The sequence below is a fragment of the Plodia interpunctella genome, chromosome 13, assembly GCF_027563975.2.
Source record: "Plodia interpunctella isolate USDA-ARS_2022_Savannah chromosome 13, ilPloInte3.2, whole genome shotgun sequence".
Lineage (NCBI taxonomy): Eukaryota > Metazoa > Arthropoda > Insecta > Lepidoptera > Pyralidae > Plodia > Plodia interpunctella.
This window is the reverse complement of record NC_071306.1, coordinates 7,016,540-7,036,249: the sequence shown is the minus strand read 5'-3', so window position 1 is coordinate 7,036,249 and position 19,710 is coordinate 7,016,540. Positions and strand designations below refer to the sequence as shown.

Sequence of the window (19,710 nt, the reverse complement as noted above, 5' to 3'; positions counted from 1 at the left end):
TTTTTTTTTGTCATACCAAAAGCAAAATTGAAATACAGGGTTACTGGTATCTAACGCATAACCTTCCAAAGGCGCATAAGGTACATAGAGATTGACATCTTTTGTTCTACAACTTTTGTCTAAACGTAATAAAATAATATCCTTCCATATCCTAAAATAAAAAAGTTGCTTATTTTGAGTCCCAAGTAGTCTTTAGGAGGTTTTGCGTTTGATAGCCTTATTTTTTATTATAATATTCTAAACCGCTGGCTCGTTATAATTTTGGTCGAGTACCATCTTGACGAATCGAAGCCCAATGCCCGGGTATTTTTTCTTTTTGTTGAAATATGGTTTTTATAATTCTGCTAAAGGCTCATTATTGAAAACGGATAACAGGTTCACGTTTGAGATAAGTTCTCATTTTTAGTAACTTTTTGCGTCAGACTAAGATTTATTCGCATTAAATAAGACGCAACTGTAATATAATGAAATAACTATATTTACAAGATCATATAATAACACCATTATATAATTTTAAATTGAATAAGAAAATATAAACTGTATGTTCATTTAGAAATGTTACAACATACTAATCATTACATAATATACATTTATTAATCGCTGACATACATAAAATCACCTATAGACTATTAGGCCCACCACATCGTTACTCCGTTTTGCTTTCCACTTTACTTTGTCTCCACTTTTGCTCCTGTAATTGATAGAAACGTCCAGATTGAAATCTACTTTTAAAGTTAATTACATATTACTACACTGTTAGTATTTGTTACTGATTAAGGACATCATCGTAAAAATGATTTTAAGGAAATATGTTTAAGTACATATAGGTAACTATTTTTTTACAGATTTTTAACGTTATTAGTAATCAATCGTCTTAAAGTTATTAGTAATCTCGTTTATATTTTAACATTATTTAACAATCACAACCAAGCACTAATTATAAACTAAAGTAAACATTTATTACTAAATCAATGATGCAATGGTCTACACTACACCAACAAAACAACACTACAAAGGATTTGAAGCCAAACAAACATATCATGCGGTTGTCATGTGACAAGTTCTGAGAAAAATAAATATCGTTATTCAAATTAATTTATTTCTAGGTACCTACATGTGGTCACGTCTGCTTCTGCCCAGGCCTGAATAAGTAAATGCCCCTTTTTCGTATTTTGATTGGCTTATTGGGAAGGAAGGAACTAGTGGGAACGCTAACACCTAACTAAATATTTATATGACTTACCGTTCCATAGTACTTAATATAATCAGACAGATCAAGTGTGGACAGCCAGGAGAAAAATCAGAAAATATGTCTCTCTTTATTAGATCATCGCACTTTTGATATTATATTTATCTCAATGTCAGTCTTGTAGGTAATATTTCTCTAGAACTTAATGCCCCAGAGAAATCACGATGAGGTAGACAGGCTAGGTACACATACGAGTATTAACAAATACTCGTATGTGTGAGTGATAAATTCATTACAATGGTAAAATAATGTTTGAGTGAATTCCATTTTAATAGCATATCTCAATATATAAATTCTAGCCTTCTCTCCTCACAGTTTAGGCTAGTACCGTCAGAGGGCGCGCAAAACTCACAAAATCAACGGATTGTATTTAAAATGGTTAACCTATCTTGTATTCGAATGGTGATAGAACGAATTTCTAGAGCTAAAACGTTTTTTTTTAATTCGGTAATTAATTTATCATCCATCTAGTGTGTGGAATGAAGAAGGTAATGGTAAACCACTCCGTTAATATTGCCAAGCAGTTATGTATGCTGCATTCCACTTATTGACCATGACCCTCGGTCATGAGGAATACGACTGAAGGAGATTTCTCAATATGTTTTTTTTACATAGAGTATATGTTTTATTTTGAATGAAATAAACCTTTAGGTCTTTACAAAATGATAAAAATATACTATGTGAAACACTGATTTTTCGTAAAAGTTAATTCTATATTTATATGCTAAAATATGTTTCGTCAATATCGCACTTTATATTTTAAATTGACAGAAAAGAGAACATATTTTAGCTGTTTTAACTTTTTTATGAATATAAGGCTAGACAAATTGATTCTCAGTAAAACTTCCATTAAAGAAAAATTACATGTGTTTAACAATCGGAAAGTTTTATAAATAAGTTTTTAGAAACCAAAATAAGTAAAAAGTAAAAGGAGCTATCTGGCATTTAAAACTTCGGCGTAGGTACCGATTTCGAACAATTGAAATTCGAACAGATAACAGTCGTGACATCGATATGTTGCCATATAAAATGCTCATGTAGGTACTTAATAATAGGGGACCGGGCAAGGTTTTAAAATTTCTTAAAATTGAATATTTTAAGATTTGGTTTTAAAATTTCTTAAAATTGAATATTTTAAGAATTTTTAAAACCAAAACAAATCACTTCATTTTGCTTTTCAGCCTGGAATTTGTATTCCTGGGTTGATTATTATAATACTTTGGTTATTGAGGTTCTTTCACTAATAATTCTGTTCAAAGAATTTAATAATAAAAAATGTCCAGTTGCCTATTAGACAGAACTGCCACCACTATTTTAGTAACCAACCGTTTTCTAGATTGTTACAGAACCCAGGTAAGATGTGGACCAGTTATGATTTTTTTTTTAATATAGGATTAATAAGATTGCTTCAGCAAATTGGTCTAAGCTTCGGGATTGCTTTGAGCCTACATCCAAATAGACACAACCACCATTTCCCCTGATATGTGAATGTAACCCACATAGCATTCACAACCTCGATACTACACACGATTTTAAATTAAAAAGTAGTTTGTAGGCTCACTACCTACAATATATATCTAATTATGTCATTTTACTTTTAAAAAACTCAAAAATGCCATAAAATCTCGATTAAATTAAAATTCTAATTTGAAATCTTGCGCAGTACACGTACATTAGCGTGAATAAACGCAATGTATGAATCGAACCACCTTTAAAATGTGACACGTACCAAAACAGCGACCTCATTGGACAGCCGGTAAGCGATTGCGCGCAATTTGTATCGTAGCTTGAGTCCGCCTTGCGTTTTCTTGCGCAGTGTCCGCAGTATTGTGTACATGTTGCAAAAGTGCAGCAAAAGATACAAAGCCGCCAGATAAGGCACCTGTCGAATGTCGCAAACAAGAAAACAAAAATAAATAAAACATGCAACTGTATGCAACTGAAAAACAGATTTATTATTCCGTTGCAATTATAACAATCAACGATTAATTCATAGTTTTATGTATAAAACATACAAAGCTGGTTAAGTACAATCAAAATACTATTTTACATAATAATATTTTTGTTTTGTTATCCTAAACACAAAAACCGTTAGAGTACCAGAATTACCAAGACTCCCGTAGAGTATGAGTAGACCATGTGGACACTTTCTGCTGTACCATTACCAAAATTAATAACTACACCATATTTGCTAATAAAATACAGACAACCTCTATTTCATAAATAATAAATTATACCCAAATATATACACATTTAACAGTCAGTAGTATTAAAATATGACTAGGTTTGTAGTTAAATGAAAAAAGGAGATATCAGAATTTAAAAAAGTATGCAGTCAATCTTATGTACTACACAAAATGTCACATTAATGTTTATATCCAATACAGAATACGGTGGTCTTACCAATCTTATGTCACTTTCAGATCGTATATATTATTCGATCTTTGCTAAAGTGAAAATTTTATAACAATTTTAGTAAACAAATTACGTAAGTTCACGGACTATGGATCAGAACACGAATGATGTATAAACACACGCAACGACAAAATATTAATTATATCTACCCCGTAATGAACTACGTGACACTGTATCTGTATAGGTACCCAAAGTAAAAAAGATTAAAACAACGTTGTTGGTTAAAAATATGTAGTACATTGGTCAAACTAGACTTTGTGCTATCACTACACCATAGAAATGCGTTACTTACTCTATGTGCATGCATAGACCAATCATGCGAACAACAAGGGTTGGCGTACATTAGACCCACACGCAGAGAAAGTAACAAAAAAAAACACAAGTATTTTAAATTATTAAGTTTGCAGATAAGTAATTAATCAACCTTGTATAGCCAAGTTCAACCGGTATAGTACATTATATTATTTTAAATGGGGCTTATGCCTGGGAATTCGGCGCTATGGGCGCAGATGTTGTGAAAGGTTCGTTTTCCAACACGCGACATCAGCGCCCCTAGCGGCGAATTCGAATGGCGTTAGCCCACAATGCAAACGCGCGTTCGCGCCGCATGTGCGCCAACCCCTACATCACATAAACTCAACGATTTTTGGAACAACTCAGTGAGATAAATAAGAAATCTATTACCGTCATAAACTGTAACTATAGCTGGTTCTTCTATAAAAATACATAATATAAAATCAGATCTTGTCATTAAGTCATTGTTTAAGATTCTTAGACTGAATACACACACAAGTTATAAATAAATTAATAACAAATTACGATAATAAACATTAATTTATATTTAGAAAGAAAAATGTTCTTGTCAAAGTATTACAACTTGTCAGAATGACTGACTGGACGATGACAAAAACAAATTACTTCTTAGAACGGGTTATTGATAACGAGTTGATTCCCATAATGACACTATTAAATTACAGACATAACAGGGCTTGGATATCGTATATCGTTTTATTTTTCGAAATGTTTTCGCCTAAGAACGATTTCATTTTGATTCATAAATAACGTTTTTGAGTATCAACAAAATTTTAATTATTCTCTTTTAAGTGTTAAAACTTATTTTGATTTTGAACTTGTAACTTATTTTGATTTTGAACTTGTAACTTATTTTGATTTTGAACTTGTAACTTATTTTGATTTTGAACTTGTAACTTATTTTAAAAGTTTACAACCCTACTATCCGCAACCGCCTCTGCAGTTTAAACAGTTTTCAATTGAAACCGTGGCGACATCTACCACGCCACATGGACAACGCCGCAGATGTAAGAAAGCCTACCAAACGCAACGAATAACAAGCCACACAAATAATCCACGACATCTACGGACAGATGGCACTACGGTCGACTCACTGCCAGAAGCTAGTAAGCCTAGACAGACAATGCGTTTTCGATTGGCAGCATATATACAACCTCCGACATGACACCGTCCGAGCCGTGCGGTGGTTCCCCAGACGCAACATCTAGCCTGGCGGGAAGATCTTCCCTTTGTGGCGGGGGAGCATGATAACCTGGCTCCCGCTACAAAGTCTAATGTTAAATCTAGAGCTGGGTCAATCGATCATTTATTGTAACCCGGGTCATTTACGACCCGTAAGCGTGGTGATCGAGTCTAAATGATTCGATCATTCAGAGATTCTCGATCACTTTGGAACTATACCTCGTGGATCAATGGATTTAGGTTCTATTGTATGATTGACTTCGTCGCATATGCACTCGCGGGTCACAGGTCACCGCGCAACTGATCAAAAATGAAATCAATCTAAACAAACAAGTTCATTCATTTTAGGTACAGGTGTAGCGTATCGCGAGCGAACTGAACCCGAGAACGAACATTGTTGTGAAAATGCTAAAAAGTTCATGAGCGGGCGGCGACCGTGTCTTTAATGATAAAATCTTTTAGAATTTCGTGACTCGATCACTTGATCACGGGTAGTGATCGAATCATTACAACTCGATCAATCGCGATCGACTCAGCTCTAGTTAAATCTCGTTTCGAACAAAATGTTGCGAATCGAACTGTAAAACACAGAAAATAACGTTTTCAAAAGGTTATTTTAAAAAACGTACGTTTCCAAGCCCTGAGAGCAACCATACCAGCAAATGCATGTGCGTCAAACTATGTTTTACGCTGATCACTTAAGATCTACTCGTTGCCAACACTGTATCTTATATGTGTTCTACTGAAGAATACTGAACCGAGTACACACTTCAAGACGTGTCTTATATTCAGATGTAAATTCTTATACCAACTCCGTTTTCTACTACTGACGACACCAGATGTAACATATATAATTATAATACTAACAATTTCAAACGAGATCGTCATCGTAATCGCCTTCAAACGAGAGTTGGGTATTAACATGCGTGTGAATGTGTGTACCCAGTCTCACATTATCTAAGAACATATAAATATTCACTACTTACAACATCCTACGAATGAACTTGGTCCACATTACAAACTTTTGGAACTACAAATGCTTTCTTTGTTTATCTAATTTCTAACGAAGGTGCAGCTCAAGTAAGAATTCAATGACATTTACCTAGTCATTTACATCGTAAGTAATCATTTCATAAAGACATACTTGAGACTCATTGGCACTGAAAAGAATAAGGGTAATCTCGTGAGATATATCTAGTGATGATCAAAAATAACTTGTAAATATGAACACCCATTATAGGAGTTCAAGATATATTGTTTCCTTTTCAACCCCAAACAAAATCATTCAAGCTGATTTCAAAACTATTAGAATAAATATCGTAATAAGCAAATGGGAGAAATAATAAATGGCATCTAACATAATCTCACTTGAGCGACACTACGCATACAAACAATATTGACATGCAAAACCGCGTTTTATAATATTTGAAAGCCTTTATACGCACAACTCTTTATATGAACTGCTCAACACAAATTGCCTATTTTGCAAGTAGGTAGATCAAAATTGCAATTAAGTTACTAACATTAACCTAGCTAGGGTCATCGAGCAAGGCCACAGCTGAAGTTAAATGTTGTACTATGTTTTAGGAATTGAAAAAGTCAACGCTTATTATGTGATCTATGGCGTATTAAATAACTCTTTCGAATATTACGAAAAGCGGCGATCGTGGCAAAGATCCTGTCCAAATTAAGCGATTTATGTAAGATAGTTAAGTTTTAATATCTCAAATAAATTGATTGACTATGAAATTAAAATAAAATTGCGGATATGAAATTAGCAGTTGCGTAAAATTTGCGTGGCCTTTCTACGAAACGTTGTCTATTATTTTTGAATCGAAGATAGCCAAAAACTAAAAACTTCAACAAAAATAATATTAAGCAGCGCCATTGTAATATAAGAATTTGGATTTTTACTAATTTTGTTAATTTATGTTGTTTCGTTCTGTTAATGTCAATTACAGTAATGTGCGATAGTGGCAAAATATACTTCTAAATATACTTTTTCATGGATACGGGGGTTCAATCTAATCAATATATATAATAATATTATCTCCTATAAATCGCTTTATGAAGGCAGGTTCGAAACGTGTATAAATCTAGTCCACATAACACGTGCGCTGCGAGCTCCATTCAGCATTCTACCTGTTCGCTGAGTTTCTGCGGAATGACGCACAGCGTGGTGGCTGTGTTGCCGATGCCGAGCAGCAGGAACGACATACTCAGTGCTGCCACCTGGTGCGTTGCGTTTTACGGAAATACTCTTATTATGAGGTTACATTTTACAATATAAAATCAAATGTATAAATACTTTCACATAAGACACGATATCACATGTGACTTAAATTGAACAATTTTATTTATAGTAAGACACAAGATTTATCATTTGTTTGTTATCATTAAAATGCTTTTCGACTCTAATATTTGAGCCATCACTTGTGCCCACTGTCATCACACAAGCCCCATATAATTTTTGCCACATGGAAAAAGTGTCTGATTGGCCTTAATGGCAACTACCCTATTACAATACAAAAAATATATAAAGTACTATGTTGAAGTAAGTAATCTACTATGAAATATATATATTACATTATTTAACTTGAAAATCGTCATGAGAAGGTCACCTTGTTTATTTACAATGTTTAGAAATCCTCGTTATGATAAGACCCGTTTCCAGTCTAGTCTATAAATTATACTTATATGAAACGATAGATAATTACTGTTTTTTTTACTACTTTGATACCAAATTTTTAAGCCAGAATATTATAGTTTTTTATTGACTACCTAGAATCACATGCTATTAATAGTCTTACTATCTTTTATAGACTGGAATCGTTCTAAACTTGTTCTAGTGCTTATTATTAAGCAAAAGTTGTTAGATATCAAAGCGTCCGCTGAATCGAGCGTCAGCGTCTACCAGTCTCATTCACAAATTTTTCATCTGAAGAAATAAGCGACCCGCGACGGGTTCTTTCCATCTATTTCGCACCTAAGATTTGTGACGTAGATAACTTTAGGCTGCCATATCCTTCGTTTCCCTCATAAAAGAAAGATAAATGCGTAGTAGAAGATAAGAAACAGGACAAATTTATCTATTTATTTTATTTATTTATTTTAATTGCCTAAATTTAAATGCCTCATTCTAAGGCCCAATTTACCGGTTTGTAAGAGATGGGTAGGGAAGTTTATAAAAATATAATATGAATTTTTTCTTTGTCTTAGATTTGTGACTGAAACGGGCACAATCCGCCGCGCGCTCGTATGACGTAGCAGACGCCCTAATTAATACAATTATTAGATAAGGTTAGAACATACCTGCCACGTGGCTTCAGGGTGGTAGCTGAGGTGGTACAACGTGTAGGCTATGTACAGTTGGAACACATAACCTCCGAACAGGAACGGGAGTAGATACGAGAGCCCACGCCACATCCACGAGTGGAAGCCCTCGATGGTGATGTCCATGTTGTGCCGCGCGCCCAGGGCCTTTAGCCTGTATAGAACCCCGCTTTGGTATCGGAACTGCATGTACTGCACCACACCTGAAAGGTTATGATTAAGGATTTAGTCTTCACGTATAACAGAGGTCACGACTATGGAGGCTTAACGGTTTCTAATAATAGCCTTCTTACTAATAATAGCCTTATAACATGAAAAACGCTTTAGAAAAAAGATTGTTACTATTATTTGAGTAACTCATATGGCAAAGTCAACTAATTATAAAATATGAACTCTATTGAAAGTCTAATAACAGTGTCAACTGCTTACGAGATGACGTACTGAATGCAGTGACACACATGAACCATGTTATATATAATTTTACATATTTTAATTTAGGGCTACAGAAAAGTTTAATTATCGCTAGTCTACACTAACGGGTGTCTGTTCTATATCAAAGCCGATGAACAATGGTATGAAATTAAACCTGATATTGATATTAGTACACTCCGTTTTTTCTTACTAGCCTAACATGCAATCAATGATATTGTTGAATTTTGTTAAAAATAAATATTCGTTCAAACTTACAGAATACATTCTAAAGTAAAATATTTATTAATTAATCACGGCAGTAATCCTAAAAAGTCTAATTTAATTTATATAGCTATAAATATCATCAAAACACGTGGTAAATTTTTTTATATAACAAGACTTGTAAGAAAAAACGGAGTTTATAAAAGTATGATTTGATTTTTGTTGGTTCGCAAAATTCGCTAAGTTTGTAGTCACAGTTTCTTGTACCTCTATATCAAAATTCATTAAATGGCTAATCATTTAATGGCTCATCTTCATAAATCTACACAAATTGAGCGAACGTCTAAAGGTCAATCGCATGATTCAACAAACGTTATTGCGACCTTCCCCTCCACTATGTGAATCTTATGAGTGTACAGTCAACAGCACATCAAGTTACCCTGCATGAACATTACCTGTGGCGCATAAATAGCGACGAGTTTGCAATGAATTTGGGTAAGATGATGTGCTGTTTTACGATAGTCGAAAAAACAAAAGTTGCCAACTTCCTTCCTGGCTAATACTGGTCATGTATAATTGTTTAAACAACGAAGGCGTTTCTTTGCTAATGCGTGACATCAGAGATGGGTTTACGTCCAGTGTTTGCCCAATTTCTTCTCAAATAGTTCGGCGCAAACCCATCGACCCAGTTAGGTGCATGACTAAAATTAAATGGTCATGCACATAGATGAGTTTTATACGCGGAAGTACAAAGTATAGTAGGGCAAAAGGGATAACTTTAAATAACAATGAAAATATATATGAGAAAAATATAACAATGTATTTCGATGAGTCACGTGTTTACCTAATTAATCTTTGGGACTAACTTACTGATCTTAATAAGTGATATATATTGTATCCTGTTTTGATAATATGAAAACTTTGACCTAACGTCACGGATTACATTGAAATAGTAGCTAAATTATAGATAATTAATAACTGTTTTGCTGAGAAGGACAAATCTTATAAGCGTATTGTTTCCGTGTTAAGATTTGACTATCTATGATGTATGAAGCTTATATGGAAAATTTATATTGCTTTTTAGAAGTATCTAATTCTAGTCAGCACTATAAATTTTTATGCTAATTTGATATGCTTATTTGCCATATAAAGATTATCTTAACTAAAATTATAAATGCGAATGTAAGTTTGTTTGTTACCTCTACACGCTTTATCTACTCAACCAATTTTCTTGAAATTTTGCATACATGTAGAGTACAGTGTCGTCCCGGAAAAATAACTGTTCCTGTGGGAAATTCACGCGGGCAAAAGTTGTTGTTAATATTAAAAATTGAATATCGTCAATCGTTTAACCAGATGACAATATATCATGCCATCTCCAGTATAATTATTATAAAGTCGTCCGGAGATCCAAAGGTTATAAGATAAACAGAAAATGATAATTAGAATATACTCACTGATATAAGCGATAAACCACATGAAGGTGTGCCTAAACTCGTTCCAGGGTTCATTCTGGGGCCAAATGAGAAGGATTCCCGCCACGACCGTGGACACGAAGTGGTGCAGCCTCCACCAGCCCTTGATCCGGGAGCCGTTGACCTTCAGGATGCTTTCGCGGATCGTCAGCGTGCAGTAGTACCAGACCAGCAGGAATATCAGTATTAGCTGCAGCGGTCTACCGACATTAACAAAAAATTACCAGTTGAACTTTGAAACGGATTTTAAGAGAAAACAAACTCCCGGTTAAACATTCTCGGCCGTAAGGCTTCAAAGTCCGGAGCTCGCTAAATGTCTTCGTCTCATTTAAGCTCTAAAATCCGTAGTTAATTAAAAAAAAAAACTACCTTTATTAAGGTTCGGTTATGACTTTGTTTTTACGTCCGGCCCGACAATTTTCGTGAGAGGTTATGGAGTGGTCATATCAAAGCTAGTAACTAGATAAAAAAGGAGGGTTGTCTGGAAGGAAATCGTCAATCTATATAGACGAGTGGATTTATATCGTGAGTCGAAGAGTAGTCACTTGTGACTTACATCCAGAATCAATCCCACAGTAAAACAAGTAGCATAAACCTTAAGGTGATCTAGGAGGAATTTAAGTTTTATACTTTAATATATTCATTCAAAGTGATTATCTTTTGGTTGAGATTTCGTTTACGGAATGTGTCTTTATATAAGGAGAAAGATGGGCAACTTGACTTTTATTATACCTCTGCTGACACGTGTGTTACCAGGTGGGTAACAAGATAGCGACGTATAAACACATTTTCTAAATATTTTTAGGAGATAATGCCTGCTGGGTTTTATTTACTATTTGACTGTAAAACTTGTTTAAGTGACCATTATTTTAGATGAACTTTAACATTTCAATAAGAATTTTATGCATAAAAAACACGTGCACGAACGAATACACGCTTACATAACTGCATGAGCAATAAGTTATATTTTCCGTGTCATGGATTTTAAGCCAGGTAGAGATAGTGGCCAACTGGATGACCGTTTATCTAATCGTAAGAAATAAAAAGTGGGCTTGTTTACCTCCGCCTTCGACAAACAAAAGTATTTTGGAGGTATAGAAATATGTGTATTAATTTACATACTTTTTCACAACGATGCTTGATAATGGCAGTGTACTGAGTTAATACTGTCTACAGCGCCCTAACGTAGGCAATTTTAGGGCGTGGTAAAGAAGAAATTTTTGGAAAGTGGACCCTGGGTTCTAAACCAAGGAAACGTTCAGATTAAAGAGTTAAATCTACATTTATAACAAACTGCCCTATTGTCATATTTTAACTATTTCACTGTGGTAAACGCTGATATAAGGCGTTATCATGCAGAACGTCCTTTGTACTTCGAACCTTTGACTCTTTTGCGCTGACCCTATGCATTACTCACCCGTAGTGGGGTTTCCGAAATTGAACTGCATATCCTCTACAACCATACAACCACAAGAATTACAGTATAGTCTATATAGTACATACATATCGAAAATAAATGAGAGTATTGGGTCTCTTGTCTCGACACTACAAACCAAAAGTAGTTCGTTAAAAATCAGTTTTCTACACTGTATAGACTGAATGTCATTTTTGCCACAAACTTGATTACTCTATTATTAGAGAGAATTTGTTGTATTAAATGTGTGAAAAAGAAACACCATATCCGTGCTGTAAACCGTTGTTGAGTTCCCTTGTTGGACACCATCAGGTCAAGCTATCATAATTGATAGAAATAGAAGCGACGTGGGAAATTTAGTAGGTGAATAGTGGGTAAGTAGGTGAAATTTAACTTGCAAGATTTTCTTACAGACTGACAAATATCGGGATAGGTGAAACTAAAAAGTTATGTAGGATTGTAGGTATCCAAATATAGTAGGAAGATTATTCAATTTTAATCTTTTTATAGTATCCGTTTATGTAGATAATAAAGCCCTAAATATGTTTTAATCAAGAAAGAAACTGATATCAATCACCGGGGTTTCAGATATTATTATTAAATAGCGAGTGCATAAATACTTAAAATATATAAAAATATTAATTGTATGTAGTCCACTTCTCATCCTAACTAATATTAACTCTTCATGCTTTATCTACTCAACCGATCTTCTTGAAATTTTGCATAAGTACGTATAATTTGAAGTATGGAGAAGGTCATAGGGTACCTTTCAAATTTACGCGGGCGAAGCCGCGGACAAAAGCTAGTAATTCATAAAAAGTTCTGTCACTATCACACTTTAAAATTTTTGACATTGATAGAAAGAGAAAACATACTTTAGTTTAAAGTATGCTTTAACGTATTTATTAAAGGGAGGTACTAATGATAATAACAAGCTTTTTTTTAAAAAAAAACTGGCACCCATTGATACACTCTGCCTGATTGCACACATCGGCAAGAAGACTAAATTTTTTAAATCGAAATCAAATGTTGACACTGCATGACTTCAGCCTTGCCCTGGCCAAGTCCTTGGCAGCTGATAGGCAATGATAGCATTCTCAAAGAGGATTGACGTTGGGCAGACGGCAAGTTGTAAAGTTACCGCCGATTCTTCATAATTACAAGTTTTATTTACGCTGGCCCTGGGCTTCACGGTCTTACAGCTCAAAATGGAACCAGACACACGCGAAGATGAAAGGATGAAAAAGAGAGATGTTTTATCCCGTACTTCCGTCAAACATGAGAAAGAATAATTTAATTTAAAGATTTTTTTTTAATAAGAGAGATAAAAAACATCAACAAAACATACCTGAAATCTACATACAGATTTAAAACAGCTAAAACGAATGCTATCGCACTCAGTACCAGCTTGAACTTTTCATATTCATCTTTGTATTTGAACCTGAAAAAAAAAAACAATGTTAAAGTGTTTACTTTAGTCACTTAAAATGATTGCGGTATAAAGTCAAGGCTTGTGGTGTAAAAGAAACCATTGAAATATACGAAAACATCATTTTTAAGTACGTTAATTCTGTTTTGGCTTTTTTACGCTTTTTTGAGTAGTTTTTTTTATATATTATACACTAGCTGCCCACGACTTCGTTCGCGTGGCTGAACAATTTTTGGTAAAGAGTCAAAATGATTAGAGAAATTTAATTACATACAGAAGATGCTCATCAGACTGAAAAACTATATTTCCTATAGTTTATCATATGATTCTTCTTTATATGTACCAGATCTTCGATTTTTATACATCATCAGAAAATGCTCATCAGGCTGAACATTATTTGTTAAGGCGTCATTTCTATATTTCCTATAATTTAGCTGGACCATCATAAGTCTGCATATAAATATAGTTAATGACCCGAGGTCAAACATGACTACCGCGGGCAATAGCTAGTAATAAATAAGTACTAAATAATATTTATATATTTAGGTTTAGTAGGAACAACAAAGCATAAATTAATGTAGTAAGTATAGAAAACATCTTTGTTTTTTATATAAGTATACTTTGTTTTTTATATATTACAGCAAAGATTTATTGTCTATTATTTTTGTTTTCTATTTAAAATCCTATTATCTGATAACATAATCAGAATAGATTGTTAACACATGAAATTATATTAGTTATTTTTGTTAATGGCCTTGGTATAATGACATAATATCATTAAACCCACAATAGCTTAGTCCATTAAGCCCATACAATTTAATGATTTATTACAAATATTTACCTATGCCCAGCAATGAGTCAGTTAAGTTCACATTACTCAAATAATAAATACATTGGGAATATTCAGCCAAAGCAGACTAAAGTAATAAACATGCATCTTACTTGTCATTTTTGTTTAGAATAGACACATTCACATTTCCCAGTATTATACGCAGATACATGCTGTTTTGTTTGGGCAATGTGGCTTTGATCTCATGGAGCATGGCTTTCCTTTTCATGATCTCTTTCTCCAAATTTGCCACTCGTTCATCCTTTGTCACACCTTTCTTTTCTAACCTATTTGAAATGAAATCAAAACTAGTGAAATTACATTTTTTTAAGTTATATGTAAAGTTATGTTATGTGGATCAGCTAAAAAAATGGTGGAAGTAGTTTCTAATGGCCTGTTTATGTAATGGCTATTGCAGAGACTATATTTAATTCTCAAAAAAATTTTTCTTTTTTAAGTTGAACATGATATAGTTTAATCATTTTTATCTATTCATAAGCTGGCTTTGAACTTTGCACCACAGCCAAAAACCTTGAAGTGAAAATATACAGAATATGAAGAAAACAATAATGACTTATTTTTAAAAGATTGCCATAAGATTGTGTGACCAATTCAATCCTATTGAATTTCTCATTGTAATGAACATAAGTCTTATCTTTACTGGACATTTAATATGAACAGAGAATTAGCAGTTTAAAAGTTATCAGGCAGGTATCAGATAGATAATGTACACATATTTGTTGCTTGAAAATATATTTTATAAAGCATTTTGAAAGATTTAATGTACTTATTGTTATTTTTTTGCAGTACTAGTGTACATCATTTTCAATTAGAAAACATTTCATGAAATGCCACAACTTAGATATACTACAATGTCATGCCTTAGATCACTGATTCTGGGAATTCTAGAAACAACTAAACATAAATTAGAGAACTGAAATGAGTGAAGTGATGTTTACATACAAATGTAATCTTAGATAATGGATCTGACCTTTTCAATGCGCCTGCGATAACATTCATGCGATAGCGTTGGTGCTCCAACTCTTTCATGCATTGTGATTGAAGCTCACCAACTTCTTCTAATTTTGCTATGTAATCCTTGTTTACAGTCTGAAATAAATCATTTTAATTAGCATCTTTTAAATCCAGTACCACTGGACTTTTTTTATCCTATCAACATAAATATCTGTCCAAGGCAACCTGTTGCAACCCCTGCAGAAAACTGAGCTTACTGGAATTAATTTATACATATACCTCTTACCAAATATTGCAATTAATTATGTCAGGTACAGCTCCATTCTTCTTTATTGAGGGTATACAAGTTTTAAGTATAATTCACCTAAATCAAGAAAAATGACTATGCAATTACCGCCATCTAAAAGCTGTCATAGTAAATGTGTGAAGTAATCGACACAGGACATAGGTTGCCCCTCAATGTTTCCTTTCACATAGACTAAGTGATGGTCTATAAAAACTTGTACCTGTACAAATCAGATATACGATATGTAGGAGCTAAAATAATATAAAACACGCTTTTTATATACATATCAATCCATAGTGCAGGTAGTTTTTATTTGCTGAAGAAAATTAGGCTTTTTAGCTTTCCTTATCGTATTATTTTATGATAATAGCAAAAATAAATGTAGCTTAGGTTAATTAAACCGTCCAAATAGCTATAATAAAATGGTAACAATATAACATAGGTCAGGGAAGGTATTACGTTATTATCCTTACACACCTCTAACCGTTTGTAATCTGTTAACAAGTCTTCCCATTCTTTAAGACATTCCTCGGCGTCCATTTCCGCAGATAGTTTAAAAACACCGAATGCGATTTATATTTAATTTTACTTTCAAGTCGAGAAACACCGAAAAACACAAAAGACATAGGAACCGTTCAGCTAGCAACTGACTGACTGACAGAGACAGACATGACGACATGACAAAGAAGATAATGTTAATGTAAAATGTGATTGATTTAAAAATGACAGTGACAGACTATACCACGCGCGAGCAAAGCCGCTGCTTTATTTGTTGATCGGAGTCAATTCTGTGATCGAAGCCTAGATCGTATTGAACAATATTGGCTCGACTCCGCAAAAAGATATCATATCAAACACAATCACTACGTTTATATGGCATGACAATTCGGCGAACAAATCTGTTGGGTTTAGGTACTTGCTGGTGGAATATCGTGGTTTGAACAATACATTTAGAAAGGGCTCCGCGCGCGGGTTTGAACTAGTAGGCTTAAATTATTTTGCAAAGTATTTTTATCAAATGTCCCTTTGTCATAGTTTCGATTTCTAAAGCGCGCGGGGCCCTAATCTGTGCTACCTACCTCCAGTCCAGTGATTGGTACCATGGATTTAGTAAGTGTACTTGTACGGAGTATCTACCATGATTGGTACCTGGTGGAAGTTTTTTATCTTATGAAAAACGATTTTTCCCAATATTTAGCCACCCGAATATGCAACCTTGTTGTATATTTTCACAAACGAATGTGTGGCGACATCTACCATACATGCTTACATAATGAAAGGATTAATAAAGTATTCTAAAATAAATGTTTTAATCGATATAGCAAAAGGCAGCAAAGCTTTGTTTACCTAACATACAGTGCTGTATTCTGGCGGGATAAATGTGTAGTAATACTCCCTCAATACTCCCTATATTCCATGATACCTACATAAGTACCTAAATAGGTACATTATCTACTACCTACATTACTTATTCTTTGTGCGACGTTTGCGACTCTTTGCCGTTGCCACTTCTTGTTTTTTTTTTCACTTGGCTTTAGGCTTTAGCACTATAACTATAGTTATCTTTGCTCATCTCATTTGTAGGATCTCTGGCTGGCTGGTCTGACTCTGGTTGGATTTTTGTTTTTCTAACGTTTGAGGAAGGAAAAAGCAGAAAAAAATAATCACAAAATAGAGTAGGTACCTACCTAAGGTAGATAGTACTTACGTACATACCTTCATTCATTAATTTTATTTTCTGTTTTCAGACAACCAAAACGTATTCTGTGGTTTGGTTATGCTCGCAGTGCTTACACCACATATTTATTCATATTCATTTATTTGCCAACTAAATGTATAATACTATATATTTATAGGTGGTAGGTCCTAGTCTGAATCTCGCACGCAATATAGGTGTATATTTTTTTTATTAGTCACTCTGTGGGACTGGCTGCTGAGATGTGTTCACAGAACAGTATTACTCTGTGTATTACTCCTATCATAACAGAGGTTGTGTCGTGTTTACAGGTGTTTGCATGAAGTGTAACATACGCCTTTGGTAGAAGATGGAGTCCAAAGATGAAATAATCACATTCTATGGTAGATGTAGATGTTGCCTTGAATACGGCTACATGAAAAGCATATGGAAGGAGCACATTTGGGAAGATGAAAAAGAAATATATGGTGAAATGCTTATGGAGACTTTTAATATAGCCTGGGAATCTAATGACGTTGTTGAGTATATCTGTGACACATGTGTGACAAGGCTTCGAGATGCCTTTCATTTCAAGAAAGAAATTATTTCCGCTGATCTATTACTGGAGGAGGGGTTTGAAGAAGGCATGGAATTGGTAAATTTAGAAAAAATAGCTTCAAAGACCGAAGAAGATAATGAGAACCTAGAAGAGTTTATATCTCCTGACATTGAGGTTAAAACAGAGTATGGTGAGATTGAGTATTTGGAAGAAGATGCAGATATTGTGGAACAATCAGTTTATAAAATAGTTACTGATGCCACTAAGAGTGCATCTGATAATAAATGGCCCAACAAAAAAAAGAAATGTGAACGTTCCAGCTACCGCAATTATACTCAGGCAGATTTGAAAAGGTGTGTTGAAATGATTCAGAAAGAAGGAATTTCCCAGTTACAAGCAGCAAAAATTTTCAATATACCAACCAAAACAGTCAATGCTAAAATGTGTAGTTTAAGATCTGAATCTCCAATTGATGAAACACGGCAGGAAAAGCGAGAAAGAACCGAAAAACAAATCAAGTTTGTCGAAGAAATCCAGGCAATTCTGGAAATGACCAATAGTATGCCTTTTAAAGTCAAATCTACTAAGCTTTATTGTGCCTATTGCTATATGAAAGGGGACTATTATGAGGACACTGAGGATTTGAGAACTCATACATTTGAGAAGCACCAAAATGAGAGAATTGATGCTATTGAGTCCATTCTTAGGCCTTTCTGGCAGAATGAAGTTCTAAGAATTGACATTCAAAATTTATCCTGCACTGTATGTGAAGAAATAATACGAGGATGGAACGAAATGTTCCAACATTTGTTTGATAAACATAATGTGCAGTTTGATCAAGCTTATACAAGATTGATACCATATAAACTAAGTCAGGACTTACATTGTGCTTTGTGTGATGAACGTCATACAAATATCCACTATTTGGACTCTCACATGAATGCACATTATAATAATCACGTGTGTCCAGAATGTGGGGATACCTTTGTTTCTTTAGCTCGAATCAAAAAGCATTTGGTTATACATGATACTGGATCATACCCTTGTCAATATTGTGGAAAAAGTTTCAGTTTAAAAAAATATAGAGATAAACATGTAGCAATGATTCATGAAAATGCGAAAACATATAAGTGCTTTTATTGTACTGAGCGCTTTGTCACAGAATATGGAAAACACAGTCATACGAAGATGCACCACAAGGATAAAATCAAAATTATCACTTGTGAAATTTGTGGGAAAAGTTTTGATTGGAGACCTTATTATTTATCACATTTGAAAAAATTACATTTTAAAGTAAGGAGATATCAATGCACATATTGTATGAAATGGTTCACTGCGAAGCATGATTACAAATTACATGTTCAAAGGCACACTGGGAGTGGTCAGCATTACTGTGAATTTTGTAATAAGAATTTTGTCACAGGTCAAGAATTGAGAAGCCACCAGAAAGTTCATAAAAAGGATGTCAAAAATGCCCCAAAATGTGTACAGGTTTCTAATTAAGTGATATGTTTAATACATATTTATTGCTATTGTTGTTTGAATTCTCATTTCCTACTATCAATTCTTCATTGATGTCCTTTCATAACAACCAATAGCAAAGTATTTACCTAATTAGAGGAGGATAGGTATATAATCCCAGGCCATGGCCGAAAACGGCGGCCGGGGTATATGTAGTGTATATCCTTATTATGTTCGCGATAAACTCAAAAACTACTGCATGGATTTACATGCGGTTTTCACCAATAGATGGTTTGGTTACCCGAGCAAAGACTGAACGCGCCGTTAGTACTATATACATGGTCTGACGCAAAATAAGCACCTACTTTTCAGCACTTCACAGCGAAATGTAAATATTTCTATTTTGCACCAAAACCCCATAAGGGCTTGTGACATTGCTAGCATACCTACACTAGTTACTGCTCCAATATCTTCCTGATCATC

The 19,710-nt window shown here is 34.1% G+C and overlaps 2 protein-coding genes across 9 annotated transcripts; one reads left to right on the top strand and one right to left on the bottom strand.

The window, feature by feature from the left end:
- Positions 1-457: 457 nt before the first annotated feature.
- LOC128674828 (uncharacterized protein) lies at positions 458-16,202 on the bottom strand. 3 transcript variants are annotated; one of them, XM_053753752.2, is made up of 9 exons: positions 16,010-16,201; positions 15,263-15,381; positions 14,385-14,558; positions 13,362-13,454; positions 10,582-10,799; positions 8,471-8,694; positions 7,301-7,390; positions 2,979-3,131; positions 458-691 (listed from the first exon to the last, which is right to left on the bottom strand). In XM_053753752.2, exons 1-9 carry the CDS (start codon positions 16,070-16,072, stop codon positions 647-649), a joined length of 1,179 nt encoding a protein of 392 aa, XP_053609727.1. In that variant the 5' UTR covers positions 16,073-16,201; the 3' UTR covers positions 458-646. The 3 variants fall into 3 exon arrangements, with proteins under 3 accessions (XP_053609727.1, XP_053609729.1, XP_053609728.1); XM_053753754.2 differs by lacking the exon at positions 2,979-3,131 and having other exon boundaries at positions 16,010-16,202; XM_053753753.2 differs by lacking the exon at positions 7,301-7,390 and having other exon boundaries at positions 16,010-16,200.
- Positions 16,203-16,623: 421 nt separating this feature from the next.
- On the top strand, positions 16,624-19,302 carry LOC128674826 (zinc finger protein 675-like). Of its 6 annotated transcripts, none has more exons than XM_053753747.2 (2): positions 16,624-16,642; positions 17,540-19,302. In XM_053753747.2, exon 2 carries the CDS (start codon positions 17,578-17,580, stop codon positions 19,267-19,269), a length of 1,692 nt encoding a protein of 563 aa, XP_053609722.1. In that variant the 5' UTR covers positions 16,624-16,642; positions 17,540-17,577; the 3' UTR covers positions 19,270-19,302. The 6 variants fall into 6 exon arrangements, with proteins under 6 accessions (XP_053609722.1, XP_053609721.1, XP_053609718.1 ...); XM_053753746.2 differs by lacking the exon at positions 16,624-16,642 and adding an exon at positions 17,015-17,143; XM_053753743.2 differs by lacking the exon at positions 16,624-16,642 and adding an exon at positions 17,024-17,208.
- Positions 19,303-19,710: the final 408 nt, after the last annotated feature.